Source organism: Capra hircus, chromosome 22 (genome assembly GCF_001704415.2).
Source record: "Capra hircus breed San Clemente chromosome 22, ASM170441v1, whole genome shotgun sequence".
Lineage (NCBI taxonomy): Eukaryota > Metazoa > Chordata > Mammalia > Artiodactyla > Bovidae > Capra > Capra hircus.
The window spans coordinates 48,057,166-48,078,613 of NC_030829.1; the positions used below are offsets into that span (position 1 = coordinate 48,057,166).

Here is a 21,448-nt window from a genome sequence, read left to right on the forward strand (position 1 = left end):
CTCTTTCTGGCTCTCTCCTTTCCAAGACTCTTTACTTACTTTCTTATTGGCAGTGGTGGTCTTGAACTCTGGTACCTGGTTCTGCAGGTAAGAGACTGTGGGGGTTTTTTTTTGTACTTTAGCTCCCTATGACCTGTCCTTAGGCTAGAAGTATTAACTCCCCTCCGGAATCTGTTTGTAAATTTTATACATTCTCCATTGCCCTCATAGTTAACTTTTGTATTTTGTCCCCAGAGTTTATACTTATTTGTGGAGGGGTCTGTCTGTAAGAACTTACTTGTTCATTGGGAAGCTGAACTTCTTAATTTCCAGTGAAAAATTGTCATGAAGCATTTTTTTTTTTTCTTTTCTTCCCAGTAAAGGTCATACAAATGAAATGACTGACTTGGTACAATTGATGACTCAGACTCTGAAGTTGGACTCTAAAGAGAGCTATGAAGACCTCCCAGTACCAGATCCAGGGTCAGAATTTAAACTTCATCGGAAGTATCGGGACACGCTAATACTTCATGGGAAAGTTGCAGAAGAGGCAGAGGAACTCCATTTTAAACAGCTACCTTCAGGTGGTCAGTTTATTGTTTTACACCAAACTGGAGAGCACATGTTCACTGGAGAAATGTATCAAACTAAGGCTCTAATGTTTGCAAATTTTTTTTTGTTTTTTCTTAAATTATTTCCTTTGGATATTTCCGTAAAAATATATCTTATTTTATGTAATAGTTGTGTTCCTGAAAAGTTGCATGAAATTTTATTTTTAACAATAAATGTAAATAAGTACGTTTGGAATTTTTCATTTTCTTCAAATTAGACAATTGCAGTTTTTAGTTTTAGGAGATGGTAATGAGACATGAAGCATAAGTTCAGTCATTAAAAATACATGATGTCATTAAACCAAACTCTTGTCAAAGTGAAAAGAATCTTAACATGACAAGATTTTTTTAAAAAATCATTGTGTTCTTGCCGAAGTGGTGAAAGTTCATTTTCCCCTGTTGTTGCTTTTTAGCTATCATGCCAGGTTCTGAAAAAATCAGAAGAATAGTTGAAGTCTTAAGAGCTGATGTAATTCGGGGCCTGGGGATTCAGCTTTTAGAGCAGGTGTATGATATTTTGGAAGAGGAGGATGAACTGGAAAGAGAGGTGAGTATCCAAACTTTAGCTGTGTCAGCTGCTTACGCTATGGAATTTTTGTACTGGCCTTTTGGATTATAATTAACAAAACCATACAGTTTACCCATTTGCCACCGCAGTCAACGTTAGAACATTTAATTACTCCCGGAAGAGCCCCTGTACCCACTGGTAGTCGTTCCCCATTGTCCTCTAGGCCCTTCTCCTCTAAACAGCCACTGATATTTCTCTCTCTGTGGACTTGCCTATTCTGGACATTTCACTGAAGTAGAATTGTGAGAAGCTGTGTGGTCTTTTGTGATTGATTTCCTTCATTTAGCGTATGTTTTCAAGATTGACCCATGTTGTAGCACATGGGAAACTCACTCTTCCACATGGCTGAACGTGGCTGTGGCACATGTGCTTTTCTGCTCACCAGGTGATGGACACTTAGATTGTTGCCACTTACTGCCTATTGTGAATAATGTTATGAACATTTGTGTACAAGTTTTTGTGTGGACATATGTTTTCGTTTTTCTTGGGTATCTTCCTAGGGGTGGAAATTGCTGAATCACATTGCCCTGGCTAGAACCTCCAGTACAATGTTGAATAGAAGTGGTGAGAGTAAACATCCTTATCTTGTTTCTGATCTTAGATGCAGCAGTCTTTATTAATTATGATGTTAACTATCAGTTTTTAGATATTCTTTTTCAGGTTGAAGAAGGTCCCCCCCTTTTTTTTAAGGATTTTATTTTAATTTTACTTTGTTTTATTCACTATAGTATTTTATTTAGTTGATATTTTTGGGGTGAAGGTCCCATCTATTTCTGGTTTGCTGAGTGTTTTTATCATGACAAGGTGTTAGGTGTGTCAAATGCTTTCTATTTAGGTGATCATGTTGGTGGTTTTTGGTTTTTGGGTTTTTTTTATGTGGTATGTTACATTAATCTGTTTTTGGATGTTAAACCATCCTTATATTCCTGAGATAAATCCCACTTGGTCATGGTCTATACTGCTTCTTAGATGTTACTAGAGTCATGTTTCCAGTATTTTGTTGAGCGTTTTTGTGTTGGTGTTCACATGATATTGGCCTTCAGTTTTCTTTCCTCGTGATATTTTTTATTGGTTTTGTTATCAGGGCAATACTCGCCTCAGAATGAGTTGGGGCGTGTTCCCTCATCTTCTGGGGGAAGAATTAGTGAAGAACTGGTGTTAATTCTTTTTGAAATGTTTGCGATAGAATTCACCAATGAGACTATCTGGGATCTGGGCCTGGGCTTTTCTTATATATATGAATATATGTGTGAGCTTCCCTGGTGGCTCAGATGGTAAAGAATCTGCCTGCAATGCAGGAAACCTGGGTTTGATCCCTGGGTTGGGAAGATCCCCTGGAGGAGGGCACGGCAACCCACTCCAGTATTCTTGCCTGGAGAAGGGCACGGCAACCCACTCCAGTATTCTTGCCTGGAGAATTCCCATGGAGGAGAATTCCCATGGAGGAGAATTCCAAGAAGAGCCTGGTGGGCTACAGTCTATGGGGTCGCAAAGAGTCTGACACAACTGAGTGACTAAACACATGTGTTTAGTATTTAGTCACATATGTGTGTGTATATATATGTATATATAATGTGTGTGTGTGTATATATATGTATACACACACATCTTTTGGCCATCTTGCACGGCATGTGGGATCTTAGTTCCCCAACCAAGGATTGGGGATTGTGGATGGAGTCTTAACTACTGGACCACCAGGCAAGTCCTTGGGCTTTTCTTTGTGAGTAGTTTTTTGTTAGTGAATTCAGTGCCTTACTATATTCAGATTGTTCTTCTGTTTCTAAAATTTGTGTCTTTCTTGGAATTTGTCCATTTCAACTAAGTTATCCATCAGTTCAGTCACTCAGTCGTGTCCGACTCTTTGCAACCCCATGAATCGCAGCACGCCAGGCCTCCCTGTCCATCACCAACTCCTGGAGTTCACTCAAACTCACATCCATCCAGTCAGTGATGCCATCCAGCCATCTCATCCTCTGTCGCCCCCTTTTCCTCCTGCCCCCAATCCCTCCCAGCATCAGAGTCTTTTCCAATGAGTCAACTCTTCACATGAGGTGGCCAAAGTATTGGAGTTTCAGCTTCAGGATCATTCCTTCCAAAGAACACCCAGGACTGATCTCCTTTAGAATGGACTGGTTGGATCTCCTAGCAGTCCAAGGGACTCTCAAGAGTCTTCTCCAACACCACAGTTCAAAAGCAAAGTTATCATAGTGACACTAGTGAAGTGGCTCAGTCGTGTCCGACTCTTTGCGACCCCATGGACTGTAGCCTACCAAGCTCCTCTGTCCATGGGATTTTCCATGCTATAGTACTGGAGTGGATTGCCATTTCCTTCTCCAGGGGATCTTCCTGACTCAGGGATCGAACCCAGGTCTCCCACATTGTAAACAGATGCTTTACTGTCTGAGCCACCAATTGGCAATTATTAATGGAAATCCTTTTTAATCTTTTTTATTTCTATAAGGATGGTTGTTTAGGAGTCCGTTGTTTAATTCCATAAATATGTTACATTTCTCTATAGGTTCAACAGTGCATTATACACATGCTGGTTTTTAATCATAGTAAAATACATGTAACTTCAAATTTATCATTTTAACCATTTTTAAGTATTTGGTTCAGTGCTGTAGTCCATGGGGTCACAAAGAGTCAGACACGACTGAGCGACTGAACTGAACTCAGTGGCCTTAAGTATGTTTTACATAATTGTGCAAACATTACCCATCCATTTCTAGAAGTACTTTCATTTCGCAAAACTGAAACTCTGTACCAGTTAAGCAAAAACTCCCCGTTTTCCCTACCAGCTCCTGGGAGTCACCATTGTAACATCTGTGTCTATGAATTTAACTAAGCCTTGATACAAAGCCTAAACGTAGCATCTAGAAAAAGTAAAACTCTCCTGTAAAGAAAACTTCAGGCCCAGATGGCTTTGCTGGGGAATTCTTCCAATCATCTAAGGAAGAAATAACACAAATCCTACACAAATTCCTTAGAAAACAGAAAAAGAAGGGACATTTTCCATTTCTCCAGAAAACCAGAACTGTGATGTCAAAACCCAACAAGGACACTAACATGAAAGAAACATAAAACCAGTATCTCTCATGAATATCTTAATCATCTAGTATTTTGTTGAAGTTTTTTACATCAGTGGTCATAAGGGATATATGTTTATATTTTTCTTTTCCTATAGTCTCCCTGTCTGGCCCTAGCACCAGGGCAATGCTGGCCTCATGAATGAGCCAGAAAGTGCTCCCTCCTCCTTAACTCTTGGAAGAATTTGAGAAGGGCTGAAAACAGTTCCTGTCCACACGTTTGGCAGAATTCAGCAGCAAAGTTCCAGCACCTTTCCTTGTTAGCAGGTTTAGATTACTGATTCAGTTTCCTTGCTAGTTATGGTATTCTCAGATTTTCTATTTCTTCGTGATTCAGTTTTGATAGGTTTTATGTTTCTTGGAATTTGTCCATTTTGTCTAGATTATGCAACTTGTTGGTGTACAATTGTTCATAGTATTCCCTTAGAATCCTTTTCATTTCTTTTCATTAGAGTGGTGGTAATGTCCCAAATCCATTTCAGATTTTAATAATTTGAGTCTTTTTTTTTCCTTAGTATAGCTAAAGGTTTGTCAATTTTGTTCATCTTCTGAGAACCAACTTTTTGTTTTATTGATTTTTCTCTAATTTTCTGTTCTCTGTTATAGTCTTCTCAGCTCTAATCTTTATTATTTCCTTCCTTTGGCTACTTTTAACTTGTTCTTTTTCTACTACTTTAGGTTATAAAGTTAGGTTGTTGACTTGAAATCTTTTTCTTTTTTGACCTAAGCCTTTATAGCTATAAATTGTCTCCTTAGCGTTGCTTTTGGTGCATCGCATAAGTCATTTGTCTCTAAGTATCTTAAGTTTCCTTTGTGATTTTTTTTTTTCCTTTGGTGCACTGGAGTGTGTTGTTTAATTTCCATAAATGAGTGAGTTTTCTAGTTTCCTTCTGTTATGGGTTTCTAACTTCATCCTGTTTTGGTCAGAGAAGATACTTTGTATGTGTATCTGTCTTTTTAATCTATTGAGACATAATTTGTGGCCTACTATATATGTCTCTACTGGGAAATGTTTCTTGTGCACTTGAGAAGAATGTGTGTCCTATTATTCTTGGGTAGAATGTTTCTTATATGTCTGTTAGATCTAGTTAGTTTTTTCATTTTTCAAGTCTTCTGTTTTCTTATCTTCTGTCTGGTTGTGCTGTCCATTACTGAGAGTATGTATTGAAGTTTCCAACTATTATTTGTAGAACTACTTTTTCCTTTAATTCTGTGAAGTTTGGCATCATATATTTCAATCATCTGTTATTAGGTACATAATTGCTTATAATTATTATATCTTCCTGCTGTATTGATCCTTTTGTTAATGTATAATGTCCTTGTATCTTGTATTTCTTATGACTTTATTTTTTGATATCTTGATGTTTTACATTTTTATGTAAACATAACTATAGCTATATATTCTCCCATAAGGTTTCCACCCTTGGTATTGTGGCTTAGAATACCCCTTTTAAGACTATAGAAATATTTTTTCTACTATATACTGATTTTTTTTATGTTTCCCAAATAGGTACATTTGCAGGAGCACATGGGTGAAAAGTATGTGACTTACAGTGTGAAGGCTCGCCAGTTAAAATTTTTTGAAGAAAATGTGAATTTTTGAGAATTTATCTAATATGCTGCCAGAATAAAATGATTTTCAAAGGTTTTTGGCTTAAACAAATACAAACAAACCTATAACAATGATTGGAGGCCATTCACCATCCTTTTATCTTGTTGGCTTTTTAACTAGAAAGAAATTGGACAAAACAGTAATATTGAAGCAAGCTTACAAAAGAAAAAAAAAAAACCCTTGGGTATCTTATTCTCTTCATGAAGAAAAAAATCTATTTTAAGACATTTGTTTGATTACTGTTTACTGAGCCTTAAACCAACAGGACACCTAAAACTATTTTTTTAAGGTACTTATGAGCTTGAATACTGAGACAAAACATTCTGGATTGGAAGTTCTACATTATCCTATAGTGATAAAAGCAATAGGGGAAAAAATGACATATCCAGTGATATTTACTATTAATAACTGTAAGTAGCAGTTGATAAATTATTTTTATATAATTCTGGGAGTACGTTTAAAGATATGAAGTTATACATAGTACCTGAGCAATTGAATTTCTTTTTCAGCATATTAATATAATTTAATATTATATTTCCATTTACTATGGACCTCATTCAAGGTATATAAGAATTGAAAGTAGGAGGTATTTTGGCCCTGTAAATCAATGTTTTTGCAGACTGGGTTTTGTTTTTTTTTAAGATTTATTTTTCCATCAGCGGAAACATCTGTTAAACACTTAATACCTTTTCTAATTCAGCGATTTTTAAGTAATAACGTCCAGATCCTTTCAGTTATGTTGGACAGATTTGTCTCCTGAAATTTGTCTTATACATCAAGATACCGATTGTCTTCCCCTATTTTAAATGTATAATTGCATATCACATATTTTATTTGTTGTTTAATAAGGTATAATGCCCATCTAGCAAGTAGCTTTTATAAAAGTTTTGATTAGTATATGCAGGACTCTACCTTTTTTGAAAATTACACACATACATAAAATAATAAAATGTTCCCTTTCTAGTCCCCTAAAAGACTTTTATTTAGTTTTTATTATGTGTCAGGTAGTAGGCCAGTGCTCATGGCCTAGTTTCTGAAGCTGCTTAATTTTATTTTGATGGGTTTGTTATAACACAACTCTAAAACCATCTGATCCCAGTGCCCAGCTGGGGACAAATTTTTGGCAAACTGTTGGTCTTTCTGAGCTATTTACCATTTCTTGCACGTTTTAGAGATCCGTAATCTTTCTTGGGAAGTCAACTTTAGTTTTACTGAAGTTTTCTAACTTACTTGTGTAAAGTTATATATATTCCCTCATACATTTTTAGTCCCATTCTATATATTTTTAAGTCAGTTTTTATGCTTCTGTTGTTTGTTTTGTGGTTTTTTTCTTGAGTGCCTAATCATTTTTCAGCTTTAATTTTAAAACACATTTTTAAGACTAAAGTTTCCTTTCAGCATGTCTTTGGCCACATTTGAGAGACTTTTGATGTTTTATTTGACATTAGTTTGTAAATAGTCAAGAATTCATGTTTTGACTTTCTCTTTTAAAAGTATTTTTTAATTTCCATGTATTTCCAAAGCCAAGAAATTTCCTCCTTGTTCCAGCTACATTGCAGTGTTAGTAAATATAACCTGCACAACCTCTATTTCTTGGAATCGTTTTTTCCTGTAGCTCAGTACATGATCCATTATTGGAAAGGCCCTATGTGCATTCAGTAAAGGTGAATTCTCTTACGGATAGGCAGAATCACTTCTCCACTAAATAGTGGAAATGTTCTACATCTGCACTAATATGGTAGCCACTAGTCATATAAAACCTGTTGAGTCTTTGCCATGTGGCTGGTTGAGAAACTCAATTAAAAAAAAAAAATTTTTTTTGGATGTGCCATGCTGCATATGGGATCTTAATTCCCCAACTAGGGATCAAACCCACGCCCCCTGCATTGGAAACAGAGTCTTAAGCACAAGATGGCCAGGGAAGTCCTGAGGAACCCAATTTTTAATTAAACTTAAGACACACACGACTAGTAGCACCATATTGGACAGCACAGCTCTGTATTCATTTAGTAAATATGATGGAGTGCCTATGTGTCATGTACTCTTGTACTAAGCAAAAAGCAGTGAGCCTAAGAAGGTTCCTGTTCCCATGGAGCTTATGTTCTGGGATGGATGATTAACAAATATATACTGAGATATATTAAATACCATGAAAATAAATACAGAATGATACCCAAACTTTTGATAGGATAGTAGGAAATGCTTCTTTATAGTGACATCTGTGTAGGGCTTCCCAGGTGGCACCAGTCCTAAAGAACCCATCTGCCAATGCAGGAGGTATGGGTTTGATCCCTGGGTCGGGAAGATTCCCCTAGAGGAGGGCATGGCAACCCAGTCCAGTATTCTTGCCTGGAGGATCCCATGGAGAGAGGAGCCTGGCAGCCTACAGTCCATAGGGTCACCGAGTCAGACACGACTGAAGTGACTTAGCATGCATGCACTGGGTAGGGACCTGAATGAGAGGACAAGTCATATATACCTAAGGGACGGTGTTCCAGGCATGTGGAACAAGTGCAGCAGTCTTCATATTGCCTTGATCAAAATCTGAAAGGTAGAGTGTTGGTCTCTTTGCCAAATTCCTGTATATGTAAGTCTTTGCTTTATGTATTTCACATCTTATTCAATGTATGATTCATTCACTGACATCTCGCAGCTATGAAATTTCCCTCTTTGCCCCATTTAATGCTCTCTGATATTAAATTTCTGACTTTTTCACTATTACCACTCCTTTCTGCTTGCATTTGCCTAATACATCCTTGCTCCTGTTTTCAACTTTTGGGTGTCATTTTGAGAACATGAGGTCACTTGATTTTCAACCCTATTGGGAGCTCTTAACTTTGTAATCACATTTTTTATAGATATGCTTGGTCTTATTTCTGCTGTCTTTTACTTTTCTTCCCCCCTTTAAAAACCCTTTCCTGACTTCTGGTGTATTAAGATCTTCACTCCCTTTTTAAAAAACTCAGTTTGGAAGTCCTATATCCTGGTATCGAGAAGTAGAATATGACTTGTAATAACCCTTGCACTCCCATTCCTCACACAAGACTGTTAGAACATTGTTCTCTTCAGCCCTCTGGAAAATTTAAAATTTATAGCTTCTTGGGTTTTCATTTTGAACTACCTTAGGTAAAGCATGGATTAAATGTTTTCTGCTTGGCAACAGCCTTATTTTACTGGTACCAAACTATTACCTTACCACAAAATTTACATCAGTAAGTTTTTTCACAGGTGCTTGCTGTTGTTTAAAAAAAAAAGAAGAAATCATACATTAGGACCTTGTAGCTTCAGAAGATAGAAGTGGTTCTTGCTGACACTTTCAGAACCATGAACTTCTAACTTTGGCTTTTACTCGTAGTCATGTTTGCAGAACAATGAACAAAAGACTCTATAGACACTGAATTGCACTGAGTTTTAATTGAAAACATTAAAACAGCCTGACTACCCATAATGAATTATAAAACCTGATAGTTAAATTGTACTGTCATTTATGAAGCTTTTACTCATTATTTTGTAGGCCTGAAAGAAACTTTGCATACTTCTGTTTTCTGTTCTCCATTTCAGAGGAAGATTGTGAGGAGAAGGTCTAAAATATTTATAAAGCAAAACCCAAAAGAGAAATGAAATATGGAGAAAACAAAATCTATACACAGCTGAGCATAGGTGGTTTTTAGCTTATGTTTTATGTATGAAAACAGTTTAGCTCATGTCACACAAAACAAAAGCAGGTACAACAGTAAAGCTGAATCATGAAAACCCCAATCAATTATTTTTAGCATGTCTCTTAACTTTTCGTTCCCCTGGTTTCTTGTCTTCTGTGCTTGAGTCTTGAACAGGTAACCACTTGAGGGGGTGCCGGCGATAAATGGGCCATGGAGGAAGTGTCAGCTGGGTCAGAACAGAAAATCAATCAATTATGGCCATTAGAAGCTTGAAAGAGTATTATGTATTATGTCTGTTTCCCAAATGACTCCTTTGCTACAGGTAAAAACAAGGAAACCGACATTTCTATGAAAACTCTGTGCCATCACCCAGACAAGATACTTGAAGTAGGAACAAGCCTCATTGTTTACACATAGCTTTAAGAGCTAAAAGAAAGGTGAGGAGGGAGCAATGTGAAGACAATAAGGTCTTAAGTTCTAGCTTTGACCTTTAAGATTACTGCTTGGAGCAACTGCCAAAAGAAATAAGCTTTATGCAACTTAACCTCATCTGATGCTATCTGGCATTGAAACGTTGTGCACTGATTCTCAGTACTGCATCCAAACAAAATAACCCAATTCAGAAAACCTAACTTGCCACTAACATCCAAGCCATAAATATCTTACCAAACACGAAAAAGCAAATCCAGCCATAACTATATAGACAGTCCACCCGAACTGTTCAGCCAGGTACCCGTAGATAAATCCAACTATCTAAAGACAAAGAAAGTATATTAAACACAGTCAAGCTGGGGGTGAGGGTGGAAAAGATTATGTAAAACCAATACTTACTGCAGAAAAAAGAATAATTCCCTGAAACATCTGTTCAGCTAGCTTCTGGCCCTTGTAATCCTAGAGGTGAAGAAGAGCAAAGCAGGAGTTGGTTCCACCACCGAGGAGATACATTACTGCAAGGGCCTCAGAGCTTTGGCACCAGGGCATTCCCAACATATGGGGCCAACATATGGGGCTCCCCCAACATATAGGGCTCCAAGAACCTAAGCAAGGAATGCCATTCTGGGTTTCCCGGGGGAACCGAAGCATCCTCACGGAGCCCAGGGAGGGGCACCCTTGGGGGGAAGAGAAAAGGGCACCAGGTAGGTACAACTCAGTACGCGAGCCGCACGGAGTAGGTCTCGGACAAGGGTTGCGGAGCTGCCAGGCTCGCGAGCGGCGTGCAGGGATCATAGGGCCCAGGCGCGCAGCGGCCTCACCATTTGCGTGGGCAGTGAGCTCAGATGCTCCAACATGTCTGGTTCTGAAGGCGGGCGGCAGAGCGAGGGCAGCCGGGACTTAGGGACTCTAGGGCCCGGGGTCAGCTTCTGCTGACGAGTCCAGTTCCGCTGGTCTGCACAGTCGAGGGTTGCGATGGCCGCGGCCCCGGAAGCGGATGTCTCCCACGGACCCGGTCGGCCCGAGGCCCCTCCCCGTGCCCCAGCTAGGCGACTTGTGCTTTCGCAGCTGGCCGTCGGCCGGCGCCCTCTCCGCGGGGGCTGAGATGCTGACGGCGGCAGCCGAGTCGAGGCATCACGCGCCCGTGAAGGGCTCGCCGTCAGCGCTCTTGGGTGCTGGGAGCGGCTGTCCCGGTCCCCCAAACTGTCCTCGGCTGGTTGGGCGCTGCTGAACTGCGGCCTGCGCGCGCCCCGTCTCCATGGCGACGGACTTCTCCCGGCGAGGACCCCAGCGGTGGGGCTGCCCGGCGGCGCCTGCTCTGTGCGATGCCCTCGGGGTCCGAGCGGCCGACGGGCGGGGGTCTGTGGGGCTGCGCGGCGGCTGCGAAGCTAGCGGGCGGGCGGGCTTGGTCCGCAGTGCAGGCGACTCGGGAGGTCCGGCGGCTGGCTGGGCCCCGGGGCCTGCGGCAGGGGCGCTGAGCTGGCGGGGCGGGCCGGGGTGCGGGCAGCGGCTCCTCCTCCTCCGCGGACTGCAGGTAAGGGTTGCCGCGGGCAGCGTCCGAGGGGAACGACTGGCCGGAACCCCATCCCGGGGTCTCGGAGCCTGGGCGGGGAGCCCGCCGAGCGTGTCCTCTGTGGAACACCAGAATTTAGAGGGGCACTACCCCAGAACCCTTCGTCCAGAGAAAGGGTATCCTGTCGGGGAGGGGTTCTCGCCGGCCCCTTCGCACCAGAGTGGGCAGCTCCCGCCCGCGGAGCCTCCAGGCTGCTCGGCGGCTGCTCTAGCCCCTTCACAGACTCAGACCGCCGAGGATTCGCACAGCCTCTCTCTCTCTCTCTCTCTCTGCTGGTGTCTCTCTCAAAAGCTGTGGCCCTTCTCCTTTACTCTGAGGAAGGTGGAAGACCCACGTTCCAGAGAGAAACTGTTGTGGGAAACCTGGGCCGGGGGCGTCCCCACTGGTTCGCTGGCCTCTGCGCCAGAGTCACTCACAGACGCTGGGATTCTGGGCACTCCAGGGGCAGGTTGATGTGTGTGGTTGCTGCCCTCATTCATTAATCCGCAAATACACCCCGCAGCGTGTGTGTGTGTGTGTGTGTGCGCGCGCGTGCGTGTGTGCGTGTGTGTGTGTGCGTGTGTGTGTGTGTGTGCCCAGACCAACGGGCCCTTGCCTTCCTGGAGCCCAGAATGTGTCAAGGGCGACAGCCACGTAACCCCAGAAGAATAAACCGGATTACTCGGGGGGTAGCGAAGCCCTGGATATGTGACAACTCAGGGGAGATGCAACTGAATGCGGGATTTGAGGGAGCCTCCTTTAACTGCTGAAAGCCAAGTAGTAGCTAGCCAGATGAAGAGGTAGAGAAAGGGGATATACACCCTTAATACCTTTTCCACCTTTCAGTCTGGTGGAGACTAAGCCCTTTCCCTTGTATGTAGCCATAGACATATCACTCTGTTTATCCGTCTTTAAACGCACTTTACAGGGTAGCAGTTGCTGTAGATACTTTATGGTATTTGATCTATAAAGACAATTATGGGAAAAGGAGACTGCTTTTGTCAGATTTGATTTCAGAGAGATCTCCATTGGAATTTGTTTCCATGATTATTTTTAAAGATGATGTTCCCTTTCAGGGCTGAGAACCAGCCTTGCTCTTTGATTAACAAGATCATTCAACAAGTATCACGTATCTGCTATCGTTTGCCAGACATGGTTTTAGATGGCAAGGATACACCAGTATACACTTTTCCCTGGAGTACACTGTTCTCAAAGAGCAGGGAAGACAGAATGAAGAAACAAATCAAATACATGAGATAATGTCATAATTGAAGAGGAGGGTACTAAGCTTTATTGATGGTCTCTGAGGGGATGGGTAAGAGGACCAAAAGGTGACCCTGGTCTTCTGTAGTCTCAACAAAGCCAGTTTGAATGGAAAAAATAGGGCTAGAAGTCTGGTTGGAGGAGGCTAAAGAGAGGACAGGAGGAAAGATACTGGAGCTGGAGGCTTTCAATCCTTTCAAGCTTTTTGTGTGAGAGGGAGCAGAGAAATGGGTCTGTGGGTCTACTGGGATTTGAGAAGTGATGTCTTTTTCATTTTTTAGTTAACTGAAAGGTACCAGAGCATGATAATATGCTGCTGAGAGTGTGTTCCAGCAGAGAGGGAAAGAGTTTGCTGTTGCTGCACCAAAGAATCAATTGTAGGATAGGTTGCAGAGTGTGAGTCGAATGGCCTTCCATGGGAGTATATAGCAATAGGAGGGAAAGCAGAAGAGACCACTGAGAATGTGGGTACTAGGGCATGTAGCCCCAAGTTGAAAAACATCAAGTGTTCCTTCCCCCTAAGGTTTCCTCACCCATATTTCTGGGAGCAGCTGCCATATCATTTCTAAACAAAATATTAATTTTCATAGTGGACAAGTGAATATCACTCATCAAGTTTTACACAGTTGTGTACTCTAGCAGAAATATAGTCAGTATTTTTGCACATCCTGCATGTACATGCAGTTTGGCTTTGAGAATTCTTTCTACCCAGATCAGTGAATTCCATTACCAGGAATTGCACCTGGAAAGGAATTATGGATCAGACACACTCCATAATAATCGGCATTTTGCATGTAGATAACCATGGAAGAGTTTTTGGAGCAAATGGTTTCTGCCATGCAAATCTACTTAAGTTCATCAAATACCTGCTAGGATTGTGTTTTCTTCTGTCTGGCCAGTTGCAATAGCACAAATACTCGTGCCTCTTGATCAGGATACTACCTGTAAGTAATTGTTGCTGGACATTGTTGAGCTAAACCATTGTCCTTTATTCATTAAATGAGATTCATTAAAGTGAGATCGTTTTCTTCAGTCTTGATGGAAATTGGCTCCAAGCAGGCAGACAATAGAACTGTCTGAGGAGCCCCCAGTCTGCCACCTTCTATAGGTCAGTCTCAGTCCTCAAGAGGAGATAAAGACACATAGCTCATGGTATATAATGATATATAGTCTCTAGAGACGAAAGCTGTTGACATAGTATACTTTACATGTACTGCTTTAGAAAGAAGAGTGAGAGAGAAGGGATGTGTATTTTTAAAATTTTAATTGGAGGATAATTACTTTACAATATTGTGATGGTTTTTGCCATACATCAACATGAATCGGCCATAGGTACATGTCCCCCCGGATCCTGAACCCCCCTCCCACCTCCCTCCCTATCCTATCCCTCTGGGTTGTCCCAGAGCACTGGCTTTGGGTGCCCTGCTTCATGCATTGAACTTGTACTGGTCATCTCTTTTACATATGGTAATGTACATGTTTCAGTACTGTTCTTTCAAATCATCCCACCCTCGCCTTGTGTGTACTTTGGGAGTCTGAATTATTTTCTCCAAATTTGTGATCTGGCCTGTGATTCCCAATTTTTTAAATAGCCCTTCAATATATTTTTCTTTTTTTCAAAGGCCTTTAGAAATGAGTTAATAGAATACAATTTGAAACAGGTGATATTTTGTACCAATGAGGTTGACCTCAGTTTACTTGATCATAGACGACTAAGTCCCTGTCTAATTAGGAATTCTAAGTAGAAATTCATTCAGAAAACGTTTCCATAGTGGTTAGACCCCTAGACCCCTAAATTCTACCAGGTATTCTTCCTGGTAGAATTGCTTTTCATCTAGTGGCATATGGTATACAAGGCTGTAAGTTATTGGAAATATTTTATTATTATGATTGCCATAAAAAATTCAGATCTCAAGTTGGGTTCTTGGAAACTGTTAACTTAAAACAAGTTTATGGCAGAATATACCATATATTCACTTCTTGTTTCTGTCTGAATAAAAGCGTAGGCATTTTGATGGCGACTGTAATGTACCTACTGACTTTGGGGGCTTGTTTTTGTTTTGTAGGGTTAATAACTAATATTTATATAAGACAGAAGAGAAAGATGTCATTTCGTAAAGGTACGTTCTTTCTACAGTTGTTATTTTGTTGTTGTTTAGTTGCTGAGTCACGTCCCACCAGGCTCCTCTGTCCATGGGATTTTCCAGGCAGGAATATTGGAGTAGGTTGCCATTTCCTTCTCCAGGGGACCTTCCCGACCCAGGGGTCAAACCCGGGTGTGTGGCATTGGCAGGCAGATTCTTTTCTGCTAAGCCACTGAGGAAGCCGTGTCTTATCTTTTACCTGGTCAAAAGGTAAAGAGATGTAATGTGGGCTTTCTCCTCTGTGTTTCAGTAAACATCGTCATCCTGGTCCTGGCTGTTGCTCTCTTCTTACTGGTTTTGCATCATAACTTCCTTGGTCTGAGCAGTTTGCTGAGGAATGAGGTTTCAGGTATGGGAACCCTGACTCAAGCCTTGCTGTCTGTTAAGAGCCCGGATTCCCTGTGTCCCACATTCTAAGTTACATCACTAGATTTAAAGAAAAGAAGGCTTTCTGCTTGGCCCTACAGAAGCTACTAATAACTCTGAGAAAGGCAGGCGGCACTCATTGTGCTCTTGCAGCCTTCCCCTTCTCCCTGCTGGGCAGTTGTTTGCTAAGCATTTGATCTCACCAAAGATTCCTTTTTACCAAATTAGAATCGTTAGAGAAAGGAGCCACTATAGGCTGTTATCTGCAGACATTTTAGTCGGGCAGGGCTTCAGAAGGTGACAGGTAAATGTTGCTGGTGTTTGAGGCCTACTTTGTTCACAATTAGATTGTCAGTCTGGTCACCTGTTACTTTCCTTTAACATGTGGAACCATATCAGCAGGACTCTAGTAGTAAAACAAAACCATAAAACCTCTTCAGCTGATTTAAAATATCATTGTTGTATAACTCTGCTGCCAGTTATTTTAGATTAGTTGTTCATATTGCCCTGCCTTGGTATTGAGAAATGTTTGAGGCTTTAGAGTTTGTCAAAAATAATTTTTGAATTGTTACCCACCATCCTTGACCAAAGCATGAAAAGACCAATAGCTTTCCCTTAATTTTCACTAAATGCTCTGATCGCATGTTTTATAATAGTGTGTATATATGTATGTGTGTGTGTATGTATTTACAGAAAGTAATGCATGCTCCTGATAGTAGGAGTATTTATAAACCACATTCAAGCTCCATGAGGGCAGTTGTGGCTGGTACATAGGAGGTGCTTAATAAATATTCATTGAATAAATTATTTCACTGCCTAGAGATAACTATGAATATGAAAATTTTCCCTTTGTACCATCCATTTTTTTGTGTGTATTTTTTCCATATAGTTGAGATTATACTATATATTAATATAAATTACACATGACATGATTTTTCACCTAATTATATCCTAAGTAAGTCACCAAGACAAAACTATTCAAATGTAAATTTAATGCCACACAGTTTACTTTTCGCTATAGGAAAAAGTCATTTGGTACAGTGACTTTGGGATTTTTTTGATGCTAACCCCACAGTATGAGTGTGTTACATACAGCACACGCATGCACGTACGTATTGTCTATCTGCCCTTCACAGTGGTGAAGATTTACCTGTTTATTCATGGCTGTAACCCCAATGCCTAGATATTGCCTGGCACATAGTAAGCGCTCAGTGTTCAGTGCATGATGAATGAGTAAATGAATGGACATACTATGAAAGGCAAGAAGGAAGGTTTACAAAACAGTCTTTGGAGTTGCTGTGTATGAAGCATTCTGATATTCTCTAGGTCACTGTTCTGTTCCAATTCAGAAACTTGTTTTCTCTAAGTCACTGTTCTGTTCCAATTCAGAAACTTGTTTTCCTGCTCACATTCTAATTGTGACCCACTAAATTATTTTCATGCATACTTCTGGGACACGATTCATGGTTTGAAAAACAACTGTTTTTTAGTCTGTTTCTAGGTTTTCATAGTTATAAATAAAATTATGACTTTTGGTTCCCTCTCAGGTTTTGTTCTTAAGAGACACAAGGGAATTACTGGGTCAGAGGCCATGTACCTGTTCAAGGCTCTTGATACAAATTGCCAAAATACAGACCCTGTTATATTCCTACCAGGAGTGTATCATAATTCCATCTGCTGCCTGTTTTTTGTTTTAAATGCTTTTCCAAGGCCTGGTTACATACAGGAAAACACACAATTTCTGGCCTGTGTGGTTCACATTGTAATGAGACAGATTGAGGTCTAAGTATCATAACCCTCAGCTAACCTCTTTTCATATGTTGGGATCTGTATGAAGAGTTCTTGAGATTGTATCATAATACCTTCCTTGTGTGCATTCTTCGCAGATTCAGGAATTGTGGGGCCTCAGCCAGTGGACTTTATCCCAAATGCTCCCCAACGTGTGGTAGATGGGAGAGACGAAGAGATTCCTGTGGTCATTGCTGCATCTGAAGACAGGCTCGGAGGGGCCATTGCAGCCATAAACAGCATTCAGCACAATACTCGCTCCAACGTGATTTTCTACATTGTTACACTCAATGGCACAGCAGACCATCTCCGGTGAGCTCTGCTTGCCTGATGGCTCTGCTTCTAGGGGATACTCTAAGAGCAGGCCAGCTGCCAATCGAGTAATTTTTTTTTCAGTGTTTACAATCATTTTTCTTATATAATTATACCACATATAAACTGCACATTTTTTCCATATGATTGTACCATATGTCTCCATGATAGCAGAAACATGTAAGCAACTTGTGCCAAGATGTGAATCAACTGTGTTTACTATGCACGTTGTTAAACTCAAGCAGATATATATATATATTTTTTGGTAATAAGAACTTCCTCAGTGAAGGAAGCAGTGTGTTAACTTACACTCTCTTACAAGTTCCTTATTTCTAGAACATGCCCTTGAGTAGTTCTGGTCTAGAGTTGGAAGGGATGGGAGAGCAGCAGCAAGGTGGAATGGTGAAGTGAGTATAGACCTAACCCCTGGGAACCTATTTCCTCATCTGTAAGTTTGGGGTGTAAATATCCAACCTAGAGGATTGTTGTGGAGAAGGCAATGGCACCCCGCTCCAGTACTCTTGCCTGGAAAATCCCATGGATGGAGGAGCCTGGTAGGCTGCAGTCCATGGGGTCGTGAAGAGTCGGACACGACTGAGCGACTTCACTGTCATGCATTGGAGAAGGAAATGGCAGCCCACTCCAGTGTTCTTGCCTGGAGAATCCCAGGAACAGGGGCGCCTGGTGGGCTGCCATCTGTGGGGTCACAAAGAGTCGGACACAACTGAAGTGACTTAGCAGTAGTAGAGGATTGTTCTATCAAGTAAATGAAAAATATATAAACTACCTACCACATAATAATTGCTCAGTAAATGATCCTTAGTATTATGATTTATAGAAACCCAGTCTGATGGACAGTCAGAAGATGCTTTGAAGATGCTTTGACTTAAGATTTACAAAGTTTATTCCAAAAAAGTTTTGTCTAATAGGTTACTAGTGGTCAGAGTTCTGTGCCTTTCTTCATGGTTCATGTTTTTTGTGAAAGTTGTTAAGAATAATTTTTCCATTTTTAAAAACTTAAGAAACCATCTAAAATAGAAACATATTGCATTAAAATAGAAATAACATATCCACAAAATGCTGATCTGAAATGGCCCTAGGGAAAATGTGCTGGATATCTTTAGGGAACACTGACTTTTCTCACAGGCATTACCTTAGACTCAGGTAGAATTACTGTCATCACACTCAGTGAGTGTATAGGCTAACAGACTGATCTACCCCCATGTCGATAACTAGCTTTCACTGCTGTCATACCTCGACTCATTTTCTTCACTCATGTATTTGGAGGGACAGAAGTTGAACGATCCATGTGGTGGCGGGATCATCTCAATTCCATAGTGAATTTTGCACAGCAGTTTTAGTGTCAGAAGAGTGATCAAAGTATGAGCCCTTGGGAGCTCTGTTACCATAGAATCTTGGTTCAGGAAGGGACTTTAGTGGGAAATCTCACAGCACATGAGGATACCAGAACTCAGGAGGTGAAGGGAATCAAAGACACCTATTTGGTCCTCAGGATTTCTCTTGCATTAGGGTCTTGGAAAGCAGAGACATGGTTATGATTTGGGACATTATTACTTAAAACTGATATTTGGTGGTTTCTTTTCATCAGGTCCTGGCTCAGCAGTGGTAACCTGAAAAGTATCAGGTACAAAATTGTGAATTTTGACACTAAACTTTTGGAAGGGAAAGTAAAGGAGGATCCTGACCAGGGGGAATCCATAAAACCAGTGAGTTCCATGCATCCTTGTTTGTACTTGGTAGTACTAGGAAATGGCTGGAATACCTGCATAACTGGGTACAGTGCAAAGATTATACTTCCCTGGGGACCAAGTCTGGAAGTTCTGAGACCTTTGGTTTTCTTCCCTTGCATGGATGCTGAGAGCATCCTGGGAATTTCTAGTAAACAAAAGCACAGCCACTTACAAATCCTGTTTCAATGCTTTCCTTTTCCAGTTAACCTTTGCAAGGTTCTACTTGCCAATTCTGGTTCCCAGAGCAAAGAAGGCCATATACATGGATGATGATGTAATCGTGCAAGGTACTGAAGAATGTCACACCACTGCTGCTTTCTGTCCCTTGTGGGCTGTAGTGTTTGTCTTATTTATGGTTATCCTATAAAAGGTCATCTTTCACTTGAAAATACGTGGATTATTTTCAAATATCTTCTGATACTGATTTCTAGCAATTCCACAGTGATCACACTCTAATAGCTTTAGACCATCAAATTTTTGTACCTTGTTTTATATCCCTGGATATGTTCCAGTGTCTCCTAGTTTACACTCTCTGAGAACTTGAATGGAATTTGTATTCTACTGTTGTGTGAAAATTATATATAAATATTAATTATGTTGAATTGGTTCACAGTATTTCTCAGGTCTACTCTATCCTTCTGCTTCTCTGTGTATTTATTCTATTTCTTTTTTTTTTACTCTATTAATTTCTAAAAGTTTGATATTGAAACTCCAACTAAAAACCTTAATTTACCTACTTAAAGTACGAGGAATTGGAATCTTGGGACAACTTGCAGCCTAAATCTTAACTTTCTTTCAGGTGATATTCTTGCCCTGTACAATACACCACTGAAGCCAGGACATGCAGCTGCATTTTCAGAAGATTGTGATTCAACCTCTGCTAAAGTTGTCATCCGTGGAGCAGGGAACCAGGTAAATTATTTATTAGACCTCGTGAATTTACTGTACTCCCCTTTTAGCTACATTTTATTCACTGGTTATTTCATCCTAAAACTCAAGGCTACTTTCCTAGATTGGTTTATGGATTTGAAAACCTAATTCTCATTGAATATCCGGCTTTATGATTAGGTTCCTATTGTCTAACTTGCGATCCCAACTGTCACTTCTAATTGCTTTATGTAGAGCCCTTTGCTAATTATCTGAGAAATCCTAAGTAAGCAAAATGATTATCAAATTAGTTTGAAGCAGTAAACATACTTATATCCCAATTGTGTTTTTAGTACAATTACATTGGATATCTTGACTATAAGAAGGAAAGAATTCGTAAACTTTCCATGAAAGCCAGCACCTGCTCATTTAATCCTGGAGTTTTTGTTGCAAACTTGACAGAATGGAGAAGACAGAATATAACTAGCCAGCTGGAAAAATGGATGAAACTCAATGTAGAGTAAGTTATGTAAACTGGCCTAGCTGTGAAAACTCTTATAGCTCAACCCTGGCAGTCCTGACTAAGAGGACCTGTTCTCTCTCTACCCAGAGAGGGACTGTATAGCAGAACACTGGCTGGCAGCATCACAACGCCACCCCTGCTGATCGTGTTCTATCAGCAGCACTCCACCATCGACCCTATGTGGAACGTTCGCCACCTCGGTAAGTAGGCAGTTAACCAGGAGCCTACGCAGTGAAGGGTCTACTAAGGACCACCCTCAGGAATGGACTATATTGTTTCCCTTAAGTTACCTGCAGTCTTGTGTCTGATTAGTACACTGATTTGGCTCTTTTTTCTCTAAATGTTAAGGTTCCAGTGCTGGAAAACGATATTCACCCCAATTTGTAAAGGCTGCCAAGTTACTCCATTGGAATGGGCACTTTAAGCCATGGGGAAGAACTGCTTCATACACTGATGTCTGGGAAAAATGGTACATTCCGGACCCAACAGGCAAATTCAGCCTAATCCGAAGACATGTGGAGATCTCAAATACAAAGTAAAATACAAATTGTGCTATAAGTATTTCTCAGGAAATCCTGGAAGACAGTGTGTGTGGGATGTAACACTAGCTAGGCTTCAGTGCCTGTCTTCAGCAACCCATGGAAAAAGGGACATTTCAGCTGGGTAAAGAGGATAGACTGTCCCATTTGGCAGCCAGCTTCCCAGACAGACTATAAATATGCCTCCATCTGCCTTACCAAGCGTTCGCTTACTGATGGTGCTGACTGACCAGAGGTGAATGGACTTAAGATATGGTTGCTACAGCCAGTTCATCACTGCTACTTGGTTTTAATTTTGTGACCTGTGTAAATAAAGTGAAAACTACATTTCTCAATAGGTATCTGCTTTAACTTTACTTCTACCTGCTCACTATTTAAGAGATGTATTTTTATAGA

General features: G+C 40.7%; 3 protein-coding genes across 8 annotated transcripts in view; 2 read left to right on the forward strand and 1 right to left on the reverse strand.

Moving 5' to 3' along the window:
- Positions 1 to 7,445, forward strand: part of NEK4 (NIMA related kinase 4) — a 29,665-nt gene extending 22,220 nt beyond the window's left edge. For 4 of the 5 annotated variants that reach the window (XM_018066706.1, XM_018066707.1, XM_018066705.1 and 1 more), the window contains 3 exons: positions 358 to 566; positions 1,004 to 1,137; positions 5,755 to 7,445. In XM_018066706.1, the coding sequence (XP_017922195.1) occupies positions 358 to 566; positions 1,004 to 1,137; positions 5,755 to 5,847 (436 nt within the window). In that variant the 3' untranslated portion in view covers positions 5,848 to 7,445. The remainder of the gene's footprint in view (positions 1 to 357; positions 567 to 1,003; positions 1,138 to 5,754) is intronic. The other variant, XM_005695865.3, reaches the window with a different exon arrangement.
- On the reverse strand, positions 9,247 to 13,728 carry SPCS1 (signal peptidase complex subunit 1). The gene is made up of 5 exons (XM_005696089.3): positions 13,705 to 13,728; positions 10,769 to 11,335; positions 10,347 to 10,406; positions 10,182 to 10,268; positions 9,247 to 9,741 (listed from the first exon to the last, which is right to left on the reverse strand). Exons 1-5 carry the CDS (start codon positions 13,726 to 13,728, stop codon positions 9,616 to 9,618), a joined length of 864 nt encoding a protein of 287 aa, XP_005696146.2. The 3' UTR covers positions 9,247 to 9,615.
- On the forward strand, positions 11,194 to 21,393 carry GLT8D1 (glycosyltransferase 8 domain containing 1). Of its 2 annotated transcripts, XM_018066723.1 has the most exons (10): positions 11,194 to 11,481; positions 14,829 to 14,882; positions 15,157 to 15,255; positions 17,159 to 17,372; positions 18,982 to 19,099; positions 19,326 to 19,410; positions 19,923 to 20,035; positions 20,344 to 20,510; positions 20,601 to 20,713; positions 20,862 to 21,393. In XM_018066723.1, the coding sequence occupies exons 2-10, from the start codon at positions 14,867 to 14,869 to the stop codon at positions 21,050 to 21,052; spliced, it is 1,116 nt and encodes a 371-aa protein (XP_017922212.1). In that variant the 5' UTR covers positions 11,194 to 11,481; positions 14,829 to 14,866; the 3' UTR covers positions 21,053 to 21,393. The 2 variants fall into 2 exon arrangements, with proteins under 2 accessions (XP_017922212.1, XP_005695928.1); XM_005695871.3 differs by lacking the exon at positions 11,194 to 11,481 and having other exon boundaries at positions 14,222 to 14,882.

Excerpts from the sequence above, each read along its gene's own strand:
- SPCS1 (XM_005696089.3), bottom strand. The coding sequence starts at position 13,728 with ATGTCCAGCAACAATTACTTACAG. Across the intron at positions 10,407-10,768 it reads GCTCACTGCCCACGCAAATG|GATTACAAGGGCCAGAAGCT; the intron begins GTGAGGCCGCTG and ends CTTCACCTCTAG. Across the intron at positions 9,742-10,181 it reads GATTTGCTTTTTCGTGTTTG|CTGACACTTCCTCCATGGCC; the intron begins GTAAGATATTTA and ends GTTCTGACCCAG.
- GLT8D1 (XM_005695871.3), top strand. The coding sequence starts at position 14,777 with ATGGCGACTGTAATGTACCTACTGACTTTGGGGGCTTGTTTTTGTTTT. Across the intron at positions 15,256-17,158 it reads GCTGAGGAATGAGGTTTCAG|ATTCAGGAATTGTGGGGCCT; the intron begins GTATGGGAACCC and ends CATTCTTCGCAG. Across the intron at positions 17,373-18,981 it reads GGCACAGCAGACCATCTCCG|GTCCTGGCTCAGCAGTGGTA; the intron begins GTGAGCTCTGCT and ends TCTTTTCATCAG.